Below are 25,446 nucleotides of genomic sequence, written 5' to 3'. Positions count from 1 at the left end.
AAAAATGTACGCTCATTTGATGATCTGTCTATAGGATTTGTCCATTCATTGGACGGTTATAAATGAAACTAGTCAATGGTCCTAATTTTTCAAATAAGTGTCCACAAATCAGAGAATAAAATAGTTCAAACAAAATGATATTGGGGCTGGTAACTTTTATTCAGTGTATTTCACACTTTACTCGGTTTCATTTGAGTCTCTCTGTTCCACGTGTTCAATCCATTGGTGCCTGCGTATCAAGTGTCATACGCTGCCAGAATACCAAATAACTCCCTGTTTGATACTTTGGCAGGGATTGATGGTTGATACGCAGGCACTCAGAATCATACACGTGGATGACACTAACTCAAATATAGCTGTCCAAAATGTGGGATGCGTTTCAGATAGGTCACATCATCACAAGTCAGAATGCTTGAACGATCTTAACCTTTGATCCACTAATACATGCTAGTTGCCGTCGGACTAGTGCTTCTTTGATCTCAACCGTAGAATAAATTCAAATAAAAAATTTTCATTCTACGTTCAACTGAGGAGAGAATAACTTCTTAGACGGCTTGATTTTTTTCAATTATATGATAGGTGTGTAATTCATCAGTGCATGTGTATCAACCAGCAAAAGTCCGCCAGAGTGTAAAAGTGTTCCTATTTCTCCACATCCTCTCCATCTCAACATCCGGTAATTCTCTACCGTCTTCAGCCTATTTATACCAACAGAGCTTCAGTTCTTGAAAAGCGAATACGATTCCGTCTCTCATTTCATTTCAATTTCATTTGTAATTAGGGTTTTGGGAGATGGCGATGGTGAAATGAGAGAAGGGATGAAGACGACGATGTCTGGAGAGAAGGTTGCAGTCGAGCTGTGCAAGGGCATCAATGGCCTCGACAAGATCGTCTTGAGAGAGGCCCGTGGTTCCTCTGCCGAGGTATATGCTCGATTCTCCATTTTTTTTTTCGATTTTTCCCCTGTTCGGATTGAAGAATTACACGGCTGGCCGAGAAATCTTCCCGCCGGAACCGGCGGGCTTCGGACTCTGTTCCTACTCGATCGGTTTGGTTTTCCGCTGATCGGCTTTTTCTTGTATCCGACGCTGTAAATACGTTGTCTTCTCATGGTCTTTTTCGGTGAATCCGAAGGCGATCTGTGGATTTCTATTGCAATTCTCGTCTTGTGGGATTTTTCTGTTCAAATCTCTTTTGTTTGGTGTTAATATCTGTTGTACTTTGCGCTTTCATTCGTACAAGTGGGGCCCTTCTTCGCCTATCCAAACCGTTGATGTGATGGGTCCTTCTGTGGATGATCCATGAATCAAGAATCTTCATCTGTGAAAATTCGTAACCAGCCAGTAGCTTGAGAAATCGTTATGAAAGAAAAATGCAGCGACGGTCTATGTTCAATGGGTCAAGATTCAATGGATCCAAACCGTTGACGTGGTGGGTCCCTCTCTGCATGATCCATGCAACAACAAGCCCCATTGCGGAATTCCTAACCCTTCAATTGGTGGCTTGAGAAATGGTCATCGAAGAAAAATGCAGTGGCAGTCTATATTCAGCGGTTTGAGGACTCAATGGACCAGATCTTCCAATCGAATAGGTTTTTGTTGCATGGATCATGCAGAACAGATCTGATGTATCAATGGTTTGGATCACTGAACCACAGGCACCCCTACTGAAAATCGGGGCCTGTTGTTATTTTCTTGGGTGCGTTTTATAGAGCTGTTCTTTTATATTTAAGTTGTAAAAAAAGTTACTGTTGCATCTCTGCTGATTTTCTCTAAATGATTTTGGTCACATATTGGCATATACAATTTCCTCAAAAATTAATAAATCTAGGCAAAGATCTGTGTTATGGACTGTTTGATGTCTCACCTAATTGGCTGATTTTGGCATTCTTGATGTCTATTGCAACCCATTCAACAAATATCGGCAACCACACTAAGCGAGAATCATCATATAACTGTTGGTTTGGAACATTGGAAGATGATCCGAATCCAAAGGCTGAAGTCCCAATGTATCGCATTGCGATATGTTGTGATATATTCTAGCAAACCTCTTGCTTCTTGATGATTGATTTCTTTTATGGGCATGTGTATAAAAAATGTATGGGTTGGTTCAAATGTATATTTTTCTTGTCAAACATTGTACGATTATTACCCAATGAATTTTAATTGAGCTACATTCCCTATGAAATCTTGTGTACTTGCCTATATTTGGATACTGGTGGATACAATAGCATACTTCTCGAGAAAAAAAAGGTTATCCATTCTCATGCCCTTTCACTGGTTGTAGGTGTGTTTGTATGGGGGTCAAGTGACTTCTTGGAAGAACGACCATGGGGAAGAACTGCTTTTCATGAGTAGTAAGGTATCAAGCAACGTTTTCATATTTTTCTAGGTCTATCTCACTAATGGACCCGTATGTTTGTTAGTTTTTCTATGAAAGTGATAGTGCCTCTTTACTGATATCAAATTGGTAGTTTGCATCCAGTTTTTGGCTTGACAACTGCACCCTCCATGACCCTACCTGTGGGTGGTCCAAATCAAATGATCAGACCACTTGTAGTACAATCAATATGCACCATCCATTTCCTTAGTCATTGAATGGATGTTTATGATCACATAACCAAAGTGATCATTTTGAAAGAGACAGGCAATCAAAGATGGGACCTACATGGTGGATGGTCTAGATCAGTCAATTCAAATTCAACAAAAAGATTCAATAGAAAAATTCCAACAAAACTGGAAAACAATTCAAATCTCTTTCATTAAGTAAGCAAAGTAGTTCTTGGATACTTGCAACAAAACTGGAAAACAATTCAAATCTATCTTTCATTAAGTAAGCAAAGTAGTTCTTGGATACTTGTCTAAAATGTTTTATTTTATTTTATTTTATTTAAGAACTTGGAACCTGAATCAGTCTGTAAATTTAAAATGGACTAAAGAAATTGGACCACACTCATCCACCTGTGTTGCAAATGTGGCTTCTGCTTATCTCACAAACCTCACACCCTAATACTGACATAAAAAGCAGCAAAGGAACATCACCTTTTAGATTATTCAGGAGGGGTGGCCTAATGGACAATTCCATTGATGGGGCGACGTTCTTGTCTGCAAAGCAGCTCCAGCCAGTTCCCAGTTCAGATAATAGAGATCGCCATCATATCCCTCACAAATCTCCTTTTTGTCCTTAGATCTTGAAACACACAACAGGTAGGATAAAATGTTACAAGACAATTGGGAAATTTTGTAAGTTTACTAATGGACATTAAAGGAAATTTAGGTGCATGGAGGACACAGGACCAAGAGATGGAAGAGTTGGGATGAACCGTAGTACCCAAGCCATATACTTTAGATGATATGCTATTAGTTAAAATAACAGAAGAATTAGAAACGTATTTGTCCTGAATAGAAGATACACTTGACCCACCAGTCATATGATCAAATGCTCCTGAGTTAGTGACCCATGGAGCAGAATTTTGGGAAATGAGACTAGCTGTACTTCAACCCACAAAGGGGTTGTGGAAGAGGAAGCAAGAGCATTAGTAGAAGGCTGACTTTTCATGTACTTTGAATATTCATTTCTAGTAAGTGTGTAACTAAATAACTAGAAGTATATGGTGTCATCGAGAGGGGATAGATTCAACTGATCGAGTCTTATTGCTATTTTTAGAATAATACACCTGGTTGGCCGATGCTGTCTTACTACACAAGTCCCAAGTCCCAACATGTCTCCACTGTGTAATTGGTAACCCACAATGATAATGATAATGCGTTATAGAAATTATACTCCAAAGTTTATACTAAACGGAATCAAAACAAATCCATGGCGTATCCTGCCACATTGCTTACCTGTATGGCTGTATTCATATTGTATCATCTGGATATTGATCCTCCAGGCCTATACAGATATCCAGGTGTCATTGTAAAAGATACTTCAGTCAACAAAACTAATGATTAATTGGAAAAGTAATAGTTTTGACTACAATTTATAAAATGTGAATATCATGTTACAAATGAGATACTGGTAGGTGTCCATATGCTAGAATTTCTTATTCCATCCCCTATATCTGTGTGCCTATCAGTATCTTATCTGGGCAGTATATCTATATAGTATCTTTCACTTGTTATGTTAATTATTTCTTGGATTTTTTCTTGCTTTGTGTAGGCTATTTTCAAGCCTCCAAAAGCCATACGTGGAGGGATTCCAATATGCTTTCCTCAAGTATGTTTTGGTTTATTCATGCATGTGCTTCTCTTTTAATTCTCCTTTGATTTTCTTAATGTTACACCAAAATAAATGCTCTGCAAATGCAGTTCTCTAGTCATGGATCTCTTGAACAACATGGGTTTGCAAGGAACAGGATTTGGAGCATTGACACCGATCCACCACCTTTCCCGACAAATAGCTCCAATAAGGCTTTTGTTGATTTAATTCTCAAGCCATCTGAAGAAGATATGAAAATCTGGCCCCACTGGTACACTGATTAGCAAATGGACATCATCATATCTTCTTTTGTTCGCATTACTATAATCTGGACAGGTGTCGTGTTTGTGTTTGATTACATAATTTAATACGAAGGTAGATGCTATTAGAATATATACAATAAACATGGTACCTTAATTGGCTTAATCAATATGGTATTTTGCTGTCATTTACAGTTATGAGTTTCGTCTACGGGTAAGTCTGAGTCCCAGTGGAGATCTGATGTTGATATCCCGCATACGAAATACCAACACAGATGGAAAGCCGTTTTCTTTCACCTTCGCATATCATACTTATTTCTCTGTTTCTGATATCAGGTATGTTGGTTGATTCAATCTGAGCTTGGTTTATCTTTGCTGGCTTTGCTTGGTGAACTCTTTTCACCTTTTTTAATGGGTACTTCATAGTGCCAATTTATTGAATTCACCTCATTTATATATGTTTATTATGAATAACTATGACTATGCTTGGCATGATATTTGCATTTATTATCAAGGACTATTCACTGCATATTCATAGTCTTTGTATCTCCACTGAGAACGTCATTTTGTTCCCTGTATTATTATTCAGTAATAGTACTACAAATATATGTGTTGCCTTAGAGACTCATAGGAGGCCAATTTCCTCTCTAGACAAAGCTTCAATGAGAGCAAATATCTATCAGCATACATGCTGGATCTTTTACTATTATTTATTAATGATAAATGGATTTTTTGCAAATGCAAAATTCGTTTTACTGTCCTCTGTGGATGAAGTTAAAACAGAAGTACAATGTAGTTGTGGGATTTCTAGGTTGTTATTGGTTATGAATGCACTGATAGGAAGAAAAAGAAAAGAAAAAAGAATGCACTTTTACGTGAATCTCCTGCGATTCTTGGCGAGGATAAAATTCTTGGTTAGCCCTTTTTCTTCCCACTGGGATCTCCTGTTTGTTTTTTATGCAAGACTATCATCATCAACATTGCTGTTCTCATCGTCATCATCATCATAGCCCTTCTTCAAGCAATTTATAGTTGGCTTTTAAACAGTAGATAGGCAAAGAGTTTTGTGGTTGGCTGTCCAGTAGACATCAACTCTTGTATTTAGGCTCTGGAAGCAACTATGATAATGGCTCACTTAAAGTGTAAGTGCCTCAACACTAACATGCAAACACAACCAGCCAGCATTCCTTTTGCATCCAAGCAATCAAGTTCGGGGAAATTTTTAGAGCACTTATATGGCAAGAACCTCATCTTACTTACCTGGAAATGAAGGATTAGACTTCACACCATTTATTGCACCCAAACTCATAATACCTAGTCCCCTTCTTTCTTGATTTGCATTCATTTTTCATTACTTAACAGTCCACAGACCTTGCAAAAATAGTACCCTGAAATGCAAATGACCTATTATCTGGACCACATTATTCAAATTGGAACATGTAAAGGGGTTGGCAATTAAGGTTACTTTTGACTTGAACTCACATAAAATTTTTAATGTAATCACTTCTAGGAGTTCTTTCCATTTCACTAGTACATCTTGCAATCTGCCTTGAGCCACCACAATACCATTCTCATAGGAATTCTTTCCATTTCTTCACCAGTGCTTTTAGTATCATATCGACGCATGTATCACACCCTTGGGATACAGAAACATATCAAACATATCGGGCATCGCATGGAAATATCGCATAATGTATTGCTGTTTTTGGGAAACATTGGGAAATTGTTTGATTTTTCAATGAAACTTCAGGGGATGTTAAAAAAGACAAAGTTTTTCCTGAAAGATTGAAAAAGACATTAATACCCCTTAGAACTCAAAATATCAAAAAAAGCAAGTACACATGATAAGTTTCCTTTGTATAGGGTTCTAAACTATGTGCCTTTTGACAAAAGTGATGCAACTAATTAGTTCATATAATTTAAATCATAGAAGACATGCATGAAAACACAACCAATACATTCGGAAGCTAAATTAATTTTTATAATTTTTTTAGAAAAGTAAATTTATTTATGAAAATAAATAAATGAGTGTGGCTAATGTTAAGATCATTTTACAGTTATAAATACATAAATTTAAGGCATAAACAACTTTGGCAATGTAAATTTTTTTTTTTCAAAATATTTATTTATTTTTCATATTTTTAATTAAAAAAAAATATATTTTTGGTTTTTTCAAAAAATCCAAAAAGTTTTGTCAATCTGTAGGTCATCCTCTAAGCACTCATATGATTTTTCCACACTCTAATTGCAAATTAAATAGTTGATATCAAATTTTTTTTGGATTTTTCCCATATTCTCCCATTTTCCCCAAATTCAAAAGTGGAAGTCATAATCCATGATTGAGCATGCAAAACATGCAAAATATGGATTAGTAACTTTATTTCACAGATTCCAAGTAATATAAACAAGAGAAAGCAATTTTAATTAGCAAAAACTCATCGACTAGGTTTCTGGTACCACACGCTTGTTAATCTCAATTTCTGCACCCAAATCCAATTTTCTCTCCAAACAAATCTTTTCCTGCAAATCTGCCTTAATTTTAATGTTACCACTCCAAGGAATTCTTTCCATTTCACACTACTCGCTGGAATCTGTCTTAAGCAACCCCAACACCACATTCCTCTTGCAATCGTCCACTTCTCATTTGTAGCGTATGAATATTCTCATATGTTTTTTTTTCCCCCCTTGTTGAGAATTGGATTGAGGAAATTTTGAAATGATGAACTGCAATGGAGATATCGGTTTTCTCTGAGATTGTGGTGTAGGTGCCGTCTTTATATGTTGCACTTCTAGTAGATCTGTAGTGCTGGCTGCTGTGGCCTTCTCCCTTTATTTCTTTCCTTTCTTTCACAAAGAATTTTCATTGCCCATTAAAAAAAAATAATCCTGTGTTGGAGATATCACTTCAGCATAAGTATCAAACAACTAGCAAGGTAGTAGGTAGACCTTCTAGTTTAAGAGAGAGTACTGTTGTTCTGGATATGGGGTATTATAGAATGCACGGGACGAAAGTTTGCACACCTTTCAAGTTTCAGATTGTTCGACTGGGGCCATGTTTTAGTGATCCAAGCTATTTGTATGTTGCAAAACTATGTCATTTCTTTTTTATGAATAAAACTGCACTCATCTTATGGCAAATTGTATGTCAGTATTCACTAGCTAGGCAGCTGTTTTGATTCTTTTAAGTTGCATGCATGGCCTAGTGCCACACAGGTAAGGGACATTAGAGACTCAAACTTATATTGCACTGGATTAGTATTATAAGTACGTGAAGCCATCTATTCCTAGGTCTGGTGGTGCTGATGCTTTACAATCCCAGGTTACATTTTGTGTGGACAAGATAACTGGCCTCTATGCAAACAGGAGAAAAGGTGTGGATGGCCATGCTTATTATGAGAATAAGATCCTAGAAACACAAGAATTTTGGAACATTATGGTTTTTTTTTGTTTTTTTTTTCCTTTTTTTCCTTTTTTTCTTTAGCAAATTGCCTGTTTAGCGGGGAATTGATTATTGCTATGGACAAGTTTTCTAAAGTAAGGTTCAGGCCCCTAGTTCAATGGCAGACATGTGCATTTCAACATTGAGATGTTGGGTTCCTGCCCTGCTTACCTACAAAAAAAGTTGTCTAAAGTACCAGACTACCTTTGGGGGTGCTAGCGAGAAGGCACACAGTATATGACGGTTGTAATGTTCATGTAAAAAATTATGGGGACAGGCAATCGGTTATGGTCTACTGATTATGTGCTTGCTGAACTGATCAGTACCTGCTTTAAATTTAACAAGATCAGTACCTGCTTTAAATTTAAGTTCATTAAAGATTAACGAACAACCTATTTTATAATTGTTTGTGCAAGAGACTTACTAAATATGCCTGGACTAAACCTTGATTGATTGTGGTTAGCCAAAACACTAAATAACCGAGCCCTTAGTTTTCTTTCTAGTTATTACAAAAGTCCTCTTCCCGTTGGCTGTAGACTGTGGTGGTGAGCCAGCAGTAACAGGATAGAAAAAAAATTAAGGTGGAGACAAAAAGAAGCAACATGGAGAGGCTCAATGGCTATTATAGCAATAGATGGCAGCACTTGCATTGTATGCGTGTCCACATAAAACTTTTCATGAGAAAAGCTGGTCAGTATGATAAGTTACTTGGTGGATACCAAGGATAAACATTAGAAAAGGACTTGTGAATATATGATGCCCAGGTATGTTGATGTAGGACAATTAACCACTTGCTTTAAAAGCTCGAACTGATAGAGCATGGCGAATCAATCCCATTATCTCATAGCCCAGGCCCCAAATCCATGGTTTCGGTCTTCAGCCGAACCCTCCTCATGGGCTCCAAATTCATAGGTTCCACGGGCTGCCCGCCCCGAGTATGCCCCTGCATCCCACAGGCTCACCCTGAGTGTGCCCCCGCATTATATGTGTAAGGAGAGGTGTGATGCAATGATGGATTTCCCAAAATCTTGAATAATGATTTGCATGTAGGTATCCCAAACTTAATTGCACGATCCTTCTAACCAGGTGTTGCTCCCATGTGGTTGTGCTTCAAACTCTCTCTTGTTCCTGCTTCCTAGTTGTTATGCATGCTAACATTTTAAAACAAAAGCTTCCCCGTTCCCATACCCAAACCTGTTGCCACTTTGCTTCATGCACCTGTAATCCCAACTAGTACTTCAGAATCACAGTAGAATTACTGGGAGTTCTAACCCTGCTACATTGATACAGTAGGATTTGTTTAAATTGTATTTACAAATCTAGGATGCCCATGATGCAGGACATGAGATTTAAATATGATATGCAAGATTTCAGGCTTAGATCATACCAATTCAGAAACAATTACACAAATTCCACATCCCACATGAAAATCCAAACATTCAATTAAAGGGGAACCTATGCGGGTCCAGGCCTACACAGGCTAGGACTGGACCAATAAAAATTATAAGCCAAACGATCTCAAAGGGAAATAGAAATCAACCACTCATGCATAGCTAACAGTCCCTAATCCAAAGGATTCCCCAATCTCAATTCAAGGAACCCTATGGTGAAAAAAAAAAGGGCAAATAAATTAGGGTTAATGCAAACTAAGGCTAGAGTTTAGGAAATAGGAATGAAAAGAGGAAAACCTGACCTGGAGAAAGCTCTTGCGCGTAGATGGTGACCCGGGGCTGACGCTCGTGTGCTGATGGGCTGGCTGCACGTGTGATGGAAGCCCGCCTCCCCAAAGTAACACCTAGGCCTTGATCGGCTAGGGGAGACCTCCAATCCCTCCAAGTTTGACGACGATCTGACGTAAGGTTGAGGTGTAGTGCTCCGTCGAAGTTTCAGCCCTCCTATAGGTCTAGATTCTGGAAATTGGCTGTAGGAAAATGAATAGCTGCAAAAGCTGAAAAATTTAGAGCAATAATGATGATAAAAGATGAGATATATAAATGGGAGAGGGTAGGGACGGAGGAGATAGATGTGGCTTCACACCATGTAGTTAGCCCTTCGAAAAGGGAGGGCTTCACACTCACTTTTGAATTCTTGCACAACTCATTAAGAGAACAGAAAAATAAAGCAGAAATTTTTATTAAGCTTGAATGAATCAAAAGAACTATAAGGGGTGCCTATTTATAGGGAAAATTCTATACCCCAAAACTCATGCTATGTGCGCAACCTATTACTTGGCGATGAAGTAAACTAAAATAAAAACCAATCAAAGAAATCTAAAGCATTCATGATGTTCTAAATAATATAAATAAACAAAACCTGAAATATGAAATTAATCCGACTAGTGGGCCACAATTATGAGATCCCATGATGGGCTTTTTTTTACTATCGGGCCCACTCTTTTGAATCACAATTTCATCTTCTAACCAGGAAGCCCTCCTTGGATGTCGTCATTGAGCTAGATCGACGGTGGGGCCCTTCCTCTCCTTCCGTACGTGCGAAGGGGGCGGCGTGCGTGCGCGTGATGTCCCCATCAGTTCTCTCCGGCTGCAAAGATTTTGCCACTGGCGAAATAAAACTCCTGAACTGCTCCAGGATGTTACGATAAAGTCTCTGAAGCTCCTCCTCAGTGAGCTACGTGCTGTCTGAAGCTGGACGTGACTTCCCTTTAACCAGGTACTTCTAAAACTCGCCGTCCGACGTTGAAACTATCCGATGGTTCAGGATATCCTCTATTTCCTCTCTGGGTGTGTGAAGGTTAGGTATGAGAGGCAGAGACTGGGAAGAAAGGTCAGGAAGAGTAGATATGAGAGGTAGAGGCTGAGAAAATGGGTCGGGACGGGTGGGTATGGAACGCAGAGGCTGGAAAAATGGGTCGGGAATGGTAAGTATGGGAGGTGGAGGCTGAGAAAATGGGTCGGGACGGGTAGGTACGAGACTTAGAGGCTGGAAAGATGGATCAGAAGGGGTAGGTACAGGACGTAGAGGCTGAGAAGAAGGGTTGGGAGCGGGCCATGGATCAAGGGATAAATCTGGGGAATCAAGATGGGTAGGCAAAGGGCCAGACAAAGTATCGATGGTCTCCTGAAAAGTAACTAGATCTTCCACATTGAATGTGGAACTAATTCCCATGGAAGGTGGAAGATCTACCTCATACACATTGAGACCGTTTCGTTTTATAATTTTGAAGGGTCCAGCGCTACATGCGTGGAACTTACGAATGGCCCTCGGAGGATATTGCTCGGGCTTGATGCGGACCATCACAGAGTCCTCAATATTGAATTCTTTGAAACGTTTATGCTGGTCTATAGAAAATTTATAATGTTCATTACTAGTAGTGATCTTCTGCTTAATTTCTTGATGCCATGAATGAATGTGATGCGCAAGAGACTCTGCAGGCTCTGACGGCCGATGGGACAGTGACATAGGGACAAGATCAATAGGTTTTCCAGGTTTATAACCAGTAACGACTTCATAAGGACTGAGACCCGTGTACCTATCGACGGAACTATTAAACACAAACTCGGCTGTAAGTATTATAGTGTCCCATGTTCTGGTGTGCTCTATATCCCTCCTAGGGGGAGACTCATCCAGTAGATCATCAGGAAAAACATCACGTAACTCATTCACTATCGGAATGGCCTCAATGGGTAACTCTACACTAGCCTTTGGTGCACTCTCTCCATCTACAAGGCCGCACATGTTGTACCCCTCAAAATAGTGGTTTTGATGTCCCTCATGGGGTGGGTGCATGGGTGCACGCCTATAACTGATTCCTTGGCCACCTCTATTCATTGGTCCATCCTCTTGGCCACCTGCCTGAGATTGGCCATCTTCCCTAATGGTGTGGTTTGTCCTGAGAGAGGCCTCTATTTGGTCAAGGCGTTGATTTATACTTTGTTCTAAGTGCTTACCCCAAGACTCGATCTGCTGGGACAGCTTATTTAGTGACTCTAGTAGTTGTTCCATGTTTAGTGTAGGGTGCTAGCCAAAACCATGACTCGTACGTGTGGGCGTACAACTTGCTAACTCCACCTAAGGACTTTTTACGACGACTATATGAGACTAAATGATCCTATGAGACTCTATATGAGGGAACTATGCAGTATTACTAAAATCCAGCAATATACTTGACAAAATAAGGGAATAACAGAAAGTTACAACAATGTGAATTGCTAACTCCCTACTAACAGAAGTTTCAACAACTAATATCAGGGACTATGGACTCCTAAAAGCTACATGTGATGGACTGGATGCATGAAGGACTCAAACAAACTAACCCTAAACAAGTAATATATTCCCCTATAAGAACCCTAAGCTCTGATACCAAATTTGTTGCAGGACATGAGATTTAAATATGATATGCAAGATTTCAAGCTTAGATCATACCAATTCAGAAATAATTACACAAATTCCACATCCCATATGAAATCCAAACATTCAATTAAAGGGGAACCTATGCTGGTCCAGGCCTACACAGGCTAGGACTGGACCAATAAAAATTATAAGCCAAACGATCTCAAAGGGAAATAGAAATCAACCACTCATGCATAGCTAACAGTCCCTAATCCAAGGGATTCTCCAATCTCAATTCAAGGAACCCTAGGGTGAAAAAAAAGGACAAATAAATTAGGGCTAATGCAAACTAAAGCTAGAGTTTAGGAAATATGAATGAAAAGAAGAAAATCAGAGAAAAACCTGACCCGAAGAAAGCTCCTGCGCGTAGATGGTGTCCCGGAGCTAACTCATGTGCACGGGTGGGCTGGCCGCACGTGTGATGGAAGGCTGTCTCCCCAAAGTGACACATAGGCCTTGGTCGGCTATGGGAGACCTCCAATCCCTCCAAATTTGACGACAATCCGACGTAAGGTCGAGGCGTAGTGCTCTGCCGAATTTTCAGCCCTCCTATTGGTCCAGATTCTGAAAACTGGCTGTAGGGGAATGAATAACTGCAAAAGCTGAAAAATTTAAAGCAATAATGATGATAAAAGATGAGATATATAGATGAGAGAGGGTGGGGACGGAGGAGATAGATGTAGCTTCACACCACGTAGTTAGCCCTTCGAAAAGTGAGGGCTATGCACCCACTTTTGAATTCTTCCACATCTCACTAAGAGAGCAGAAAAATAAAGCAGGAATTTTTATTAAGCTTGAATGAATCAAAAGAACTACAAGGGGTGCCTATTTATAGGGAAAACCCTATACCCCAAAACTCACGCTATGTGCACAACCTATTACTTGGTGATGAAGTAAACTAAAATAAAAACCAATCAAAGAAATCTAAAGCGTTCATGATGTTCTAAATAATAGAAATAAGCAAAATCGAAAATATGAAATCAATCCGACTAGTGGGCCACGATTATGAGATCCCATGATGGGCTTTTCTTGACTATCGGGCCCACTCTTTTGAATTACAACTTCATCTTCTAACTAGGAGGTTCTCCTTGGATGTTTTCATCGAGCCAGATCGACGGTGGGGCCCTCCCTCTCCTTCCGTACATGCGTAGGGGGCGGCGTGCGTGCGCATGATGTCCCCATCAGCTCAGATATGGGCATGGGTAAGGGAAGGGATAGGATAATGGATTTCCCACAATCTAACATAGATTTGGATATAGGTTTGCCATCAATTTAGTTTTATGATAGAATTACTATGAATTCAAAAATTAGGCGTGGAAATTGGCCAGGCTACCTGGCCCAGCATAGACAGCTTGGCGATGTATGACTAGGGCCAGGGTCCCAAAACTTGGCTCAAGGGCTGTGCATGGGCTGGAAATTTAGGTCCGATGTCGGTTGGGTGCGCCATCATTATATGGAAAGAATGAATGGTTTAAAGACACTTGTTAGTGGTTCTCATTCAATGTAAATGTGTACTGTAATAACACTTGTTAAATCCAGGGTTTTGTTTTTAAGATCCTAAACATTATACGCGGAACACATCATGGATTGAGGATATCTGGGGTGAAAAAAATCTTAGATTGGAATGTTTTCCAGCTTCGATCATTTAACTCTTTTCATTAAAGACCTGGCTTGCCTGGGCCTTTTCAGTCTGATCAGAGCCAGGGCCTAGGGAACGATGGCTGGGCTACCATTGCCATCCCTATCCCTATAAAAGATAATGAAAACAACAAACTGATACAGTGGGATATTCTTTAAATTATATTTACATATATCCCATTACTATATTTAGTGCAAATTCCACTATAGGACTCAGGTGGGCCATTATAAACAACCATTGGATAGGAGGAGTCCATTGTGGACTGAACATTACCCCAAAACCCTGATTGGGCTTTCAGAACCATCTAATTGCGGGCCTTAAAAACATGTCTTTGTAAAACAGTCTTACCATGTGATGGTTGCAAGCCCTTAATCTGATGGTTTTGATCATCCTATCAGGGTGATTTGGGGCCATGTGCAATCCAAAGCAACCCCTCCTATCCAATAGTCCACTATGATCGCAGTGGGCCCACTTGAGCCTTGGAAAGGACTTTGTAACATGATCAGAATTCAGTGAGGAGGAAGACTGGCAGTGTGGTATTCATGACCAGAGGAGGAGGATCAATGGATTTGGAAAAGGGTGTCTTTTTTTTTCTTTTCTTTTCTTTTTTCAAATTGGTAAAGTTTAATGGTGGTTTTTCATTCAAATCATTTTCACCCATCTCATTTGAGGCCATCTGATTCTTCCTTGAGTTACCTAATTTTGTTGGAAGTCCATGGCAGATAAAACTCTAACCCTAGATAATCTCCAACATTGGTATCTGAAGTGGAATGGTTAATCATCTTGATTTGTCAACTGCCAAGCTGCATTCTTTTAGGGTGATCGCCTCAGTCTCTTTGATCTGTTGTGAGTCTTACTTGGCGTGGTGGCTGAGATCTTCAAAACTTGGAATCGGGTCTATTTGTGTCAAAAGGTGAGATTCTTTGTCTCCTGCTTCTCTTTGCTATCTAAGGGTGAATGTGGGAAGAAAAAAAACAAAAAGGGAGAGAAAGGAACCAATGAATCTTTGATGGTAAGTAAAAGAATCTATAGGCATAGAGCTGACAGCAAGATGGGCCTTATCACATGAATTTTTAAGGGCAAATTCATGAATATGAACCAAAGTAAGAAATAAAATATTCATATGTGAGAAATGATATAGAATTGAGCAAAGCATGTGGAGTTGTCCACCTCTGGGGATGTCGAAGTTGAATTATGGAGGATATTTCATACGTACTTGTGGAAATGCTGGCATTGGGGGTGTCAGAAAAGACTGGAATGCGAATAAAATAATTACTTTTTCTATCCAGCTAGGTAAAAGGATTGCTAGAACCTCTTGCCTCAAAAGGAAGGAATTGAAAGTTTTTTAAATAACAAACTAGGATTCACGTATTGCGGAAGGAATTATGAGCTAAATTGTAGCTTTGCTAAACAAAGAGATAGTGGATCCTTGAACATTAGCTTTTTACTCTATGCTGCTGGGTGTAGCAATGGGCCTGGGTTGGCCCTAACTTGGCCCTGTCCCTAGTACGCGGGAAAGTCCCTATAAGAAAAGGATGTGAATGATCCAAGTTGTAAATATTCCAGTTTAAGAAATTATGTGATATTCTCCATCCATGATGAGTCCCTTCATATAAATTGTTTGGACCATTGAAACAAAACGGTGGATCGAACGAGCGTCTGTAAACTACACATGTACATTGAAGGGGAACCACCAATAAGTGTCTTTAAAATGTCCATTCTTTGTATATGACGATGGCCTAGTTGATGTTTGGACTGGGCCAAGAGGCCCGGCTGGCCCACTTGGGCCATTCATCAGTGTCTTGGCTCCAGTTCTCCGCCCAAATTTTAGGGGCGCCTTGCCACCTTGCCCTGGACCGTCTAACAAGGTCAAGCTGCCTGGGCCACATGGCTCATTGCCACCCCTAGTTGAGGTCCAAACAATTATGGAAAGGAGTTCATGGGTTGTACTTTGTAGTGACATTAATATGAAAGCTCTATCTCTTCTGTGAGTAGGATTGTGGTGCTCTAATATTTTCCTGGGAAATATGTTCCCTTAGGTGGTTGTTTGGATGTTTGGAAGTAGGATCTTTTTTTTTTTTTTAAAGGATGAATATTATTGAAAGAAAACAACAGAACACAAAACACAGGGGCCCTGGGAGGGTGAAAACAGAGGTAAAAACAAAAAGGAAAAAGGGAGAAAAGAAAAGGAACCTATACAACAAGAAACAGAGACAACCAACAAGGTTGCCAACCCAAAACAGAACAACATTAGCCCAGGAAAGCTGAGAGGATGGATCTGTCTTTGGAAGTAGGATCTTAGGGGAAGTACTCCTCAATCGAACTTCGGTTTCTTGGAAGAAAAGCTTCCTAGAAGTGGTTTCATGACTTCTGTTTGGTTGCAAACTTCATGCCAAGACCATCCTGCCACCTGAGTCCTCAGATGGTGACTGGACTGAGAGATTGAGCAAGAAGAGATTTCCGTCAACGTGATGGGCCCACCTTTGTGCCCATCCCTAAAAAAATCACTTGATTGGAAGATCCTGTCCTAAATCGCTTAGAAAATAGCGGTCCATATTGATCATATCAGAAAAGTTCCAACCATTTGCATTGAATATATTAGGGAAGGCCCGATCATTTGTATGTATGGTCTATCATGTGGGCCCCACCTTCGATGTTGCATTGTGGTGGGAGAGAAATGAGCCTCCATCATAGGGCTCTCAAAAGTTTGTGGAGAGAGGGAGGTATTTTTGGTGAGACATTGACTTCTGTATTTTTGTGGAAGTAGTTCACCCAGAAGTAGGGTTCCACTGCCAAAGAATTATCCAAGCACCGTAACTTTGACTTCCTCAGAAGACTACTTCAAATCGTACTTCAGCACATCTGAATGACCCCATAGTGTAATTTGTTTCCTCTTTTGGTTGTTTTTCCCCCTTTTCATAGTGTCCTTTTGCTCGAAAGGTTTGGTAGGATGACCTTGGTTTTTTTAATATGAAGTGAGTTTTCTAAGAGTCTAGGTCTACGTTTTGGCTTTGCTTGGTGGAGGGGTCGGGAAATATGGGAGGATGGTTTGGAGGTTAGTGGGTATGATATTTCTTTGGGGGCTTTGGAGGGAAAGAAATAGTCTCTGCTTCCAAAATATTGGTAGGACGGCAGGGGAAGTTGAGGTTTTGGGGTGGGCTTCACAAGTCTGAATTCTTGTGATTTAAATTTTGTGCATAGGTTGTTTGTTTTGTAGTTCCACAACGGTTTTAGCATGTTTTTAATGAAATTGCTGTTATATTTCACAAAAATAATATCTTTTGCCCATATAAAACACAGTGAGAAAGATCATTCTGGATTGTAGCTTCCACATTGTATCTGGTATTGACATCGGTATCAACATGTGATCCTATACTTCAGCATATAAAATATCTGGGCATCATTGCTTAGTGTAATTAGTGACCAACCAATAGTGAATTTGCTAATGGTTCAGAATCCTAAGGGGTCATTTGGATGCCTGTAAAATCCTTAAGTTGTAAAAGGATACAGGTAATCAGATTGCAGGGGCTGTTCAGATACCTGCATTTGCTTGTAAAGGCTTTACAGGCTGAAAACGCATTACAGCCTTTAGCTGTAATCTGAAATCTGGCAAAAAGCCATGTTTCAGATTACAGGTAGAGTCATAATAGAACACAGTGTTGATACATACTTGTGGTGTGTGGGGCCCACCATAATTTTTACAGTATTTCCAATCCTTCTATCATGTGCTTCCCTTGATGCTCTTTTATGGCCTAAAAAAAAACTGCTTGATTGATAATCAAATGGACCTCATGAGAGGGAAGGATGGGACGCCCACCATTACAAACTTCCAGATTGCATTTGGGGCCCACTATGATGGGTGTAGGATATCCAATCCGTCAAGTATATGCATGTTTTGATGCTCTCCTAGGGCCCCAAAAATCAAATCCTTTTTGTGTAATTTACTGATTTTGGCAGGATTTACTGCCTCAAGCTCTATGTGGTGTGAATACCTACTTTATACGTTTAAACACTTTACAAGTTAGCCAAACACAATTAATTTTCCAGTAAACAGATTACCACTTAAAAGCCAAACAGAATAGCTGTAAATAGTTTACTCCTGAAACTTTTTTAAGGTGTAGTGTTTACAACTTAAAACTTTACAGGCATCCAAACAACTCCTAAATTTATAAGCTCTTCATTACTCACCCAAAACATAACAGTCTCTGTTGATGTCTCATGGAACAAGCATCGTATCCTCATTTTGGTATGATACGATGCAGTTTCTAAATGTACATTAGTACATACAGTCTTTCAGGCATTAATTTTAGTTATTTATGTTCAGTGAAGTGCGGGTAGAAGGACTGGAGACTCTTGATTATCTAGATAATCTAGAGGACAAGAAGCGATTCACTGAGCAAGGAGATGCAATAACATTTGAATCAGAAGTGAGTATGGATCTATGTGGATGTTGTCATTTTCTTTCACTAATTATTACTCATATACCTTTTGTACTTCTTCGTCTTCTTCTTTTGTTAAAAGGTTGACAAGATATATGTCAGCACACCAACCAAAATTGCGATTCTGGATCATGAGAAGAAGCGCACATTTGTTTTGAGGAAAGATGGACTTCCGGATGCTGGTGAGTTCTGGGCATGCCTACCTCCCTTTTTTTTTCTTTTTCTTTTTCTTTCTCTTCATCATCATTGTCATCTTTATCATCATTAGCTTTGTCGTTCTCCCATCAATTTGGGGTTAGCTTTTAAATGGTTGATTGGCAAGTTTTACTATCGGCTGCCTACCAGGCATCAGTCTTCCTCTTTTACACAGGCTCAGGAACTGGACATGGTAGAGGTTCACATTGATAACACACACATTCCAAACTGTCCCACCCAGCACTAACCCCAGCCCAACTAACCCAAATGGAAGGCAAGCAGAGGACAGTCATGAAAGGCAGTTGCTTAGACAAACCACTAAGAGCATGAGACGCACACATACACATGGAGTTCCCTTGTGTCTGGTAATATACTTAGACACTGCAGTTTGGCATTGAGGGACATGCTCAAGTTGTTGACTGCAAAGAATAGTAGGGAGCCCATTAATATATGTTTACCAAACCCTAGTCACATGCTAGGACAGTCATGCCCAACAATGCACTTCAGGATCACTATTGTGCATTACCCAAAAAGGAGAATTTACGAACAGTTAAAAGTATAGAGCATGCAGTGGCAACAATGTCTAATGCAGGACATGAAAATTTAAATATGATATGCGAGATTCTAGGCTTTAGATCATACTAGTTCAGAAACAATCACACAAAATTCCACATCCCACATAACATCAAGCACTCAACAAGGGGAATATATGCGGGTCCAGGCATACACATGTTAGGGCTAGATCAATTAAAATTATAAACCGAACAATGCTCAAAGGAAAGTAAATTCATCCACACATGCACAGAAATATTTCCTCAATCCAAGGGATTCACATGTTCAATTCGGGAAACCCTAGGGTTGAAGAAAAGAGAATAGAAATTGGGGATTTAGGACAATCTAGGGTTAGGGTTAGGGAAATCAGGTGAGATGAGTGAAAGAGAGGAGAGAGAAGACATGTAATTAGTTCGCACGTGTGGATTGCGTGCATGGCCTAACGCACGTGCGCTAATGGCTTTCTGCACGTGTGTGGGGCCCACGAACCCCAAAAATGTCACCTTGGGTCTGGTCGGCCAAGGCTGGGCCGCACCTACCAAATTTCAGCCCGATCCGACGTCCGATCCATGCGTGGTGCTCCGCCGAAGTTTTAGCCCTCTTGAAGGGCCAGATTCTGGAAATCTGCTGTGGAGGAGGGTTGGCAGCAAAATAACGGTGGATTTGAAGGTTAGATGACTGTAGAAAAAGGTGAATATGGATGGTAAGAGATGGGGGTGGTTTGGGATGGGTGTGTCTTCGTATTACGGTAGTAGCCCTTCGAAGAAGGGAGGGTTTCGCACCTTATTAGGTTTTCACAACTCTGAGAAAAGCAGGAAAACACAGAAATTTTATTTCAATCATCAATGAGAAAAAAAAAAAACTACAAGAGGTGCCTATTTAAAATAAAATCATATACCCAAAAGCTCGCAACATGTGTGCACTTTATTACTTGGAGACGAATTAATAAAAAATAACAACTAATTAAAGCAATTTAAACTATCCATGATATTCCTAATAACAATAATAAGCAAAACCTAAAGTACTAGATTATTTAGAATAGTAGGCCACGATCATGAGAACCCATTGTGGGATTCACATGACGATCGGGTCCACTCCAATGAACCAAAACGCAATCATCTAACTAGGAGGCCCTCCCTGAACGCCGTCATCGATCCAGATCAATGGTGGGGCCCTCCTCCTTGCGTACGTGTGTAGGGGGCGTGCGTGTGCGCGTGATGTACCCATCAACTCTCCCTGGCTGTGAAGATTTCACCACTGGCGAAACAAAACTCATGAACTGCTCTAAGATGTCAGGATCAAGTCTTTGAAGCTCATCCTCAGTGAGCTACGTACTGTCTGAAGCTGGGCGTAACTTCCACTTGACCAGGAACTTTTGAAATCCACCGTCTGACGTCGATACTATATGATGGTCCAGGATATCCTCTATCTCCTCTCTAGGTGTGAGAAGGGTGGGTATAGTAGGTAGAGGATAGGAAGAAGGGTCGAGAAGAGGCCATGGATCAAAGAACAAGTCTGGAGAATCAGGATGGTTGGGCGAAGGGCCAGACAATGTATTAGTGGTCCCCTGAAAAACAACTAGATCCTCCATATTGAATGTGGAACTAATTCCCATGGAAGGTGGAAGATCTACCACATACGCATTGAGACCGTTTCGTTTTATAATTTTAAATGGTCCAGCGATACGCGCATGTAATTTATGAACAACTCCCTGAGGGTATCATTTGGGCCTGATGCGGACCGTCACAGTCCCTTACATTGAATTCCTTGAAACATTTATGTTGGTCTGTAGAAATTTTATAACGTTCATTACTAGTATTGATCTTTTGCCTAATTTCTTGATGTAATGAATAAATGTGATGTGCAAAGGACTCTGCAGACTCTGATGGCCTATGGGACAGGGACATAAGGACAAAGCTCAATAGGCTTCCTAGGTTTATACATCCCAAACTGAATAGAAACAATATCACACCAAAACGTGTCTTTATATGATCCAAACTAAATAAGAACAAGACCACGGTGCGAGATTGGAATGAAAGTTTCATCAACCCAAGACACTCTATAGGGTTGAGTATGGGCTTCAAGTTTCAAGCCCAGATGGCTCACAGTGCCGGTTAATGCCACGTTGACACAACCATCGCTATCCACGATCATCTCGCAGCTCTTATCACCGCATTTTGTGTTAGTATCGGAGATGGTGTTGCTGCGCCAATCGTCGGTATTCTTTGCTTGTGCAAAGGCGCAATGCATAACCGCAAGGGTCGCGGACCCTTGCGCTTCCTTTAGGGGCTTCTGCTGGCTCATATTTTTCCTCCTCACTGTTATTTTCTGGGGGCACTTCTGCTTGCTCCTCAATAAGGAACACCTTGGTGCCCTCTTTCGTGCCACACTGGTAGGCAAAGTGACCAAACCCCTGACACCTAAAACACCTAGTCGCCTCACTTCTGCGCGAGCCAGATCCAATAACTTCTTTACCCTTATCATCATTAGGCCTAGACTGAGAGCTACTGGAAGGCTTATACTGATATCCAGTGCCAGGTTTACCCCAGAAGGTTGGCCTTAGCGTAAGAATCACGAGACTCAAACCGCCTTCCCACAGATGCTTTAAGGTATTGCTCAACCTCCGACACTACTTGATACATCTGTTCAAGAGTCTCTATGTCCTTGGCGAGCAATTTTCTCCTAATGTCAGAATGGAGGCCCGTCTTGAATCGAGCAAGAGTGAATACGGGATCCTCATCAACTACACACGGAGTCAAGTACTATTCGAATTTTTCAATGTATTCCGCCACACTCATTCCCCTATAAAAACCCTAAGCTTTGATACCAAATTTGATGCAGGACAGGAAAATTTAAATATGATATGTGAGATTCCATCCTTTAGATCATATTAATTCAGAAACAATCACATAAAATTCTACATTCCACATAACGTCAAGCACTCAACAAGGAGAATCTATGCGGGTCCAGGCCTACACATGCTAGGGCTGGATCATTAAAATTATAGGCCAAACAATGCTCAAAGGAGAGTAAATTCATCCACACATGCACAAAAATATTTCCCCAATCCAAGGGATTCACAGGTTCAATTCAGGAAATCCTAGGGTTGAAGAAAAGAGAATAGAAATTGGGGATTTAGGACAATATAAGGTTAGGGTTAGGAAAATCAGGCGAGAGAGGAGTGAAAGAGAGGAGATAGAAGACATGTAACCAGTCTGCACGGGTGGACAGCGTGCAAGGCTTGACGCACGTGCGCTAATGGCTGTCCGCACGTGTATGGGGCCCACGAGCCCCGAAAACGTCACCTTGGGTCTAGTCGGCTAGAGCTGGGCCACACACCCACCAAATTTCAGCCCGATCCAACGTCCGGTCCATGCATGGTGCTCCACTAAAGTTTCAACCCTCCTGTAGGGCCAGATTCTGAAAATCTGCTGTAGAGGAGGGTTGACAGTAAAATAACGGTGGATTTAAAGGTTGGATGACTGTAGAAAAAGATGAATATGGATGATAGGAGATGGGGGCGGTTTGGGATGGGTTTGGCTTCGCACCACGATAGTAGCCCTTCGAAGAAGGGAGGGTTTCACACCCAATTAGGTTTTCACAACTCAGACAAAAGTAGGAAAACGCAGAAATTTTATTTTAATCATCAATGAGAAAAAAAGACTACAGGGGCTGCCTATTTATAATAAAATCTTATACCCCAAATCTCGCGCCATGTGCGCACCCTATTACTTGGATACAAAGTAATAAAAAATAACAACTAATCAAAGTAATCTAAACCGTCCATGATATTCCTAATAACAATAATAAGCAAAACCCAAAGTACTCGATTATTTAGAACAGTGGGCCACGATCATGAGAACCCATGGTGGGATTCATATGACGATTGGGTCCACTTCAATGAACTAAAACGCAGCCTCTAACTAGGAGGCCTTCCTTGGATGTCGTCATCAATCCAGATTGATGGTGGGGCCCTCCTCCTTGCGTACGTGCGTAGGGGAGAGCGTGCCTGTGCGCGTGATGTCCCCATCAATGTCAGTAAGCATGGCTAAATCTTCTCTAATGTGAACTGAAAATTAAGCAAGACCAAGGACTGTGATGCCTCTTAGGAAAGAGAAATCTCTATGGTGAATTTCAAACTGTCATCAAAGCATTTGTTAAGCATGTCATGCCCCATATCTAAAACATGCACACAATATTTGACATGAAGATTTATGCCTTCTGCTTACCACATACAAATCAATCACCTTGTTCTAGACGAGGTGAACACAGCCCTTGACGTTTTCATTTGTATCAAGAGCGAGCGTCAATCCAGGGCATCCCCCATCCACGTGTATAGTCTTGGGCTATAATTCCTTGCTACTTCTTGTAAATACTTAACATAAATTGACATACCTCAACGGTTTGTTGGTGTTTCCTGCAGTCGTATGGAATCCTTGGGACAGGAAGGCGAAGGCCATACCTGATTTGGGTGATGATGATTACAAGCATATGTTGTGTGTGGAGGCTGCAGCTGTTGAGAAGCCTATCACTTTGAAACCTGGTGAGGAATGGAAAGGAAGACAAGAACTGTGTGCTGTTCCTTCCAGTTACTGTAGTGGGCAATTGGATCCTCAAAGGGTTCTCCATGGCTGAAAGACCCGTCAATTGGTGCATCCAGTACAGGTTTTTAAATCTCAGCCTTAGTTTTTCTAGTTTCATTGATGCAATATTATAGTCAGGCAACCACTATGCTTTCTAGATTTCTGCTTGGAAGATTTTCGTCTTTTTTCGGGTTTTCCTTTGTAAGGAAAGGGAAGGCAGTTATATTTATCGGCCTTATGCATTTATGATAATTTTAAACATAGCCTACAGGTTGCACTTAAATGAGAGGAATTATAGGATACTTGAGCCGAGTATTCAAGGGCTTTCAACAGTATATGTGGGTTTCAATTCTGACCAGTGGGGTGCATACTTTGACAATACAGACCATTGGTGTGGTGCCTCCCACTGGAGGTGGCAGCATGACCCAGAATCTCCACCAATCTTTGTACCTTTTCAGTTGAATGTGGACTGCCTCCTGTATTTCAATTCTTTCGGCCACTACGAGATGTTAAGATTTCACTGTTGGGTTTGCAAAGCCTCAGTTTTGTATCTTGAAGTCCTCTTCAATTGATATCTGAACTTGCCTGAACTCTTTTGAAATGTTTTTAGTTTGAAATTCTCTGAAAAAGGCATGTAGGCAAAAGTATATCCGCCCAATATTCATGTCATATCTTACCAATGCATTTCTGGTTACCATGCTGGCTAGCATCCGAAACCAGTACGTATCATCCACCATGCACCAGTTCTGGCCATGAACAATATAGCTCATCCATCTGCCAGTATGGACCCAATATGGCTTTGTTTCCAACAGATATGGTTCCTGCCAAAGCCGATTTTCAAACTGGCTAGGTGCTTGGCAGAATGGATGGTTGTCTGTTCCACTGCATTATCAATGGGCCAATGATATTGGGAACATCCAAACAACACCCTAAAACACCAGACTGCCAGTTTTCTCTGACAAAAGGTGAAAATGTCATTTGTACTTGCTATTTTGTCTTTTATTTGGAAGCATTTGATGACACTTGATGCATCTGGTGCTTTTGAATATGAACCTTCCTACCATGTAATTTTTTCCTTTCTATATTTTACTTAAAGCACTAAATGAAAGCTCTAATCTGGATTTTTTCAGGCACGCTTGTTGTGCATCATCGGATCATATGCTCTCATCAGTGAACTCTACCCGTTCTTTCTCCCTCATGGGCCAAGCGAATCCAAAGCAGAATTCTGTCAAATAAACCATGCTTTCCTTGAGCATTATTTGGCAAAAGGAGAGAGTCTGAACCTGTTTTTGTATATCTACAAGAAATGAGAAATACGGTTTTTAAGGGTTGGACCTGTGTGAATGTGTTTGTGATTAGGTCTCTTTGTTGAAAGATGTGTTAGGGTGGGTCGTTTTATATGCCTGCTTCTGTAGTCATCTGATGGTCAGAATTCTGAAATTCCAATCAAAATGCTTTGGTTTCTTGAATATTCTACGTCTTGGATATTGATGAAATTGTTAGAGGTATGAATATATCGGATACCTGTGATGATTGGTGAAATAGTCTCTCTCTCTCTCTCTCTCCTTGTCACAGATGGGCAGGATGGTCGTCGAAGGGTTTTTTTTTTTCCTTTGCCCTTGCTGAGGTGCAAGATTCTGTACATGTGCAACGGCTCATGGTTTGGTTCTGGATTGTAGAAATCTCCAGACATGAATGGAGGTTGATGTCTGTTTGATTGATTGGAAAAACCTCCTTTATTTATGATCCCCGATGTGTTTTTTAGTTTGATTCAGGATGTGAGGATCTT

The 25,446-nt window shown here is 40.5% G+C and overlaps 1 protein-coding gene across 1 annotated transcript; it reads left to right on the top strand.

The window, feature by feature from the left end:
* The first annotated feature begins 695 nt into the window (after nucleotides 1–695).
* On the top strand, nucleotides 696–25,126 carry LOC131256709 (putative glucose-6-phosphate 1-epimerase). The gene is made up of 9 exons (XM_058257712.1): nucleotides 696–923; nucleotides 2,287–2,361; nucleotides 4,162–4,218; nucleotides 4,311–4,471; nucleotides 4,656–4,796; nucleotides 18,213–18,315; nucleotides 18,410–18,509; nucleotides 23,498–23,739; nucleotides 24,788–25,126. Exons 1-8 carry the CDS (start codon nucleotides 807–809, stop codon nucleotides 23,707–23,709), a joined length of 966 nt encoding a protein of 321 aa, XP_058113695.1. The 5' UTR covers nucleotides 696–806; the 3' UTR covers nucleotides 23,710–23,739; nucleotides 24,788–25,126.
* The last annotated feature ends 320 nt before the right edge of the window (nucleotides 25,127–25,446 follow it).

This window comes from Magnolia sinica, chromosome 9 (genome assembly GCF_029962835.1).
Source record: "Magnolia sinica isolate HGM2019 chromosome 9, MsV1, whole genome shotgun sequence".
NCBI classification, from domain to species: Eukaryota; Viridiplantae; Streptophyta; class Magnoliopsida; order Magnoliales; family Magnoliaceae; genus Magnolia; species Magnolia sinica.
Note: the sequence above shows the minus strand (reverse complement) of the source record. Positions and strands in the feature narration are given on the sequence as shown.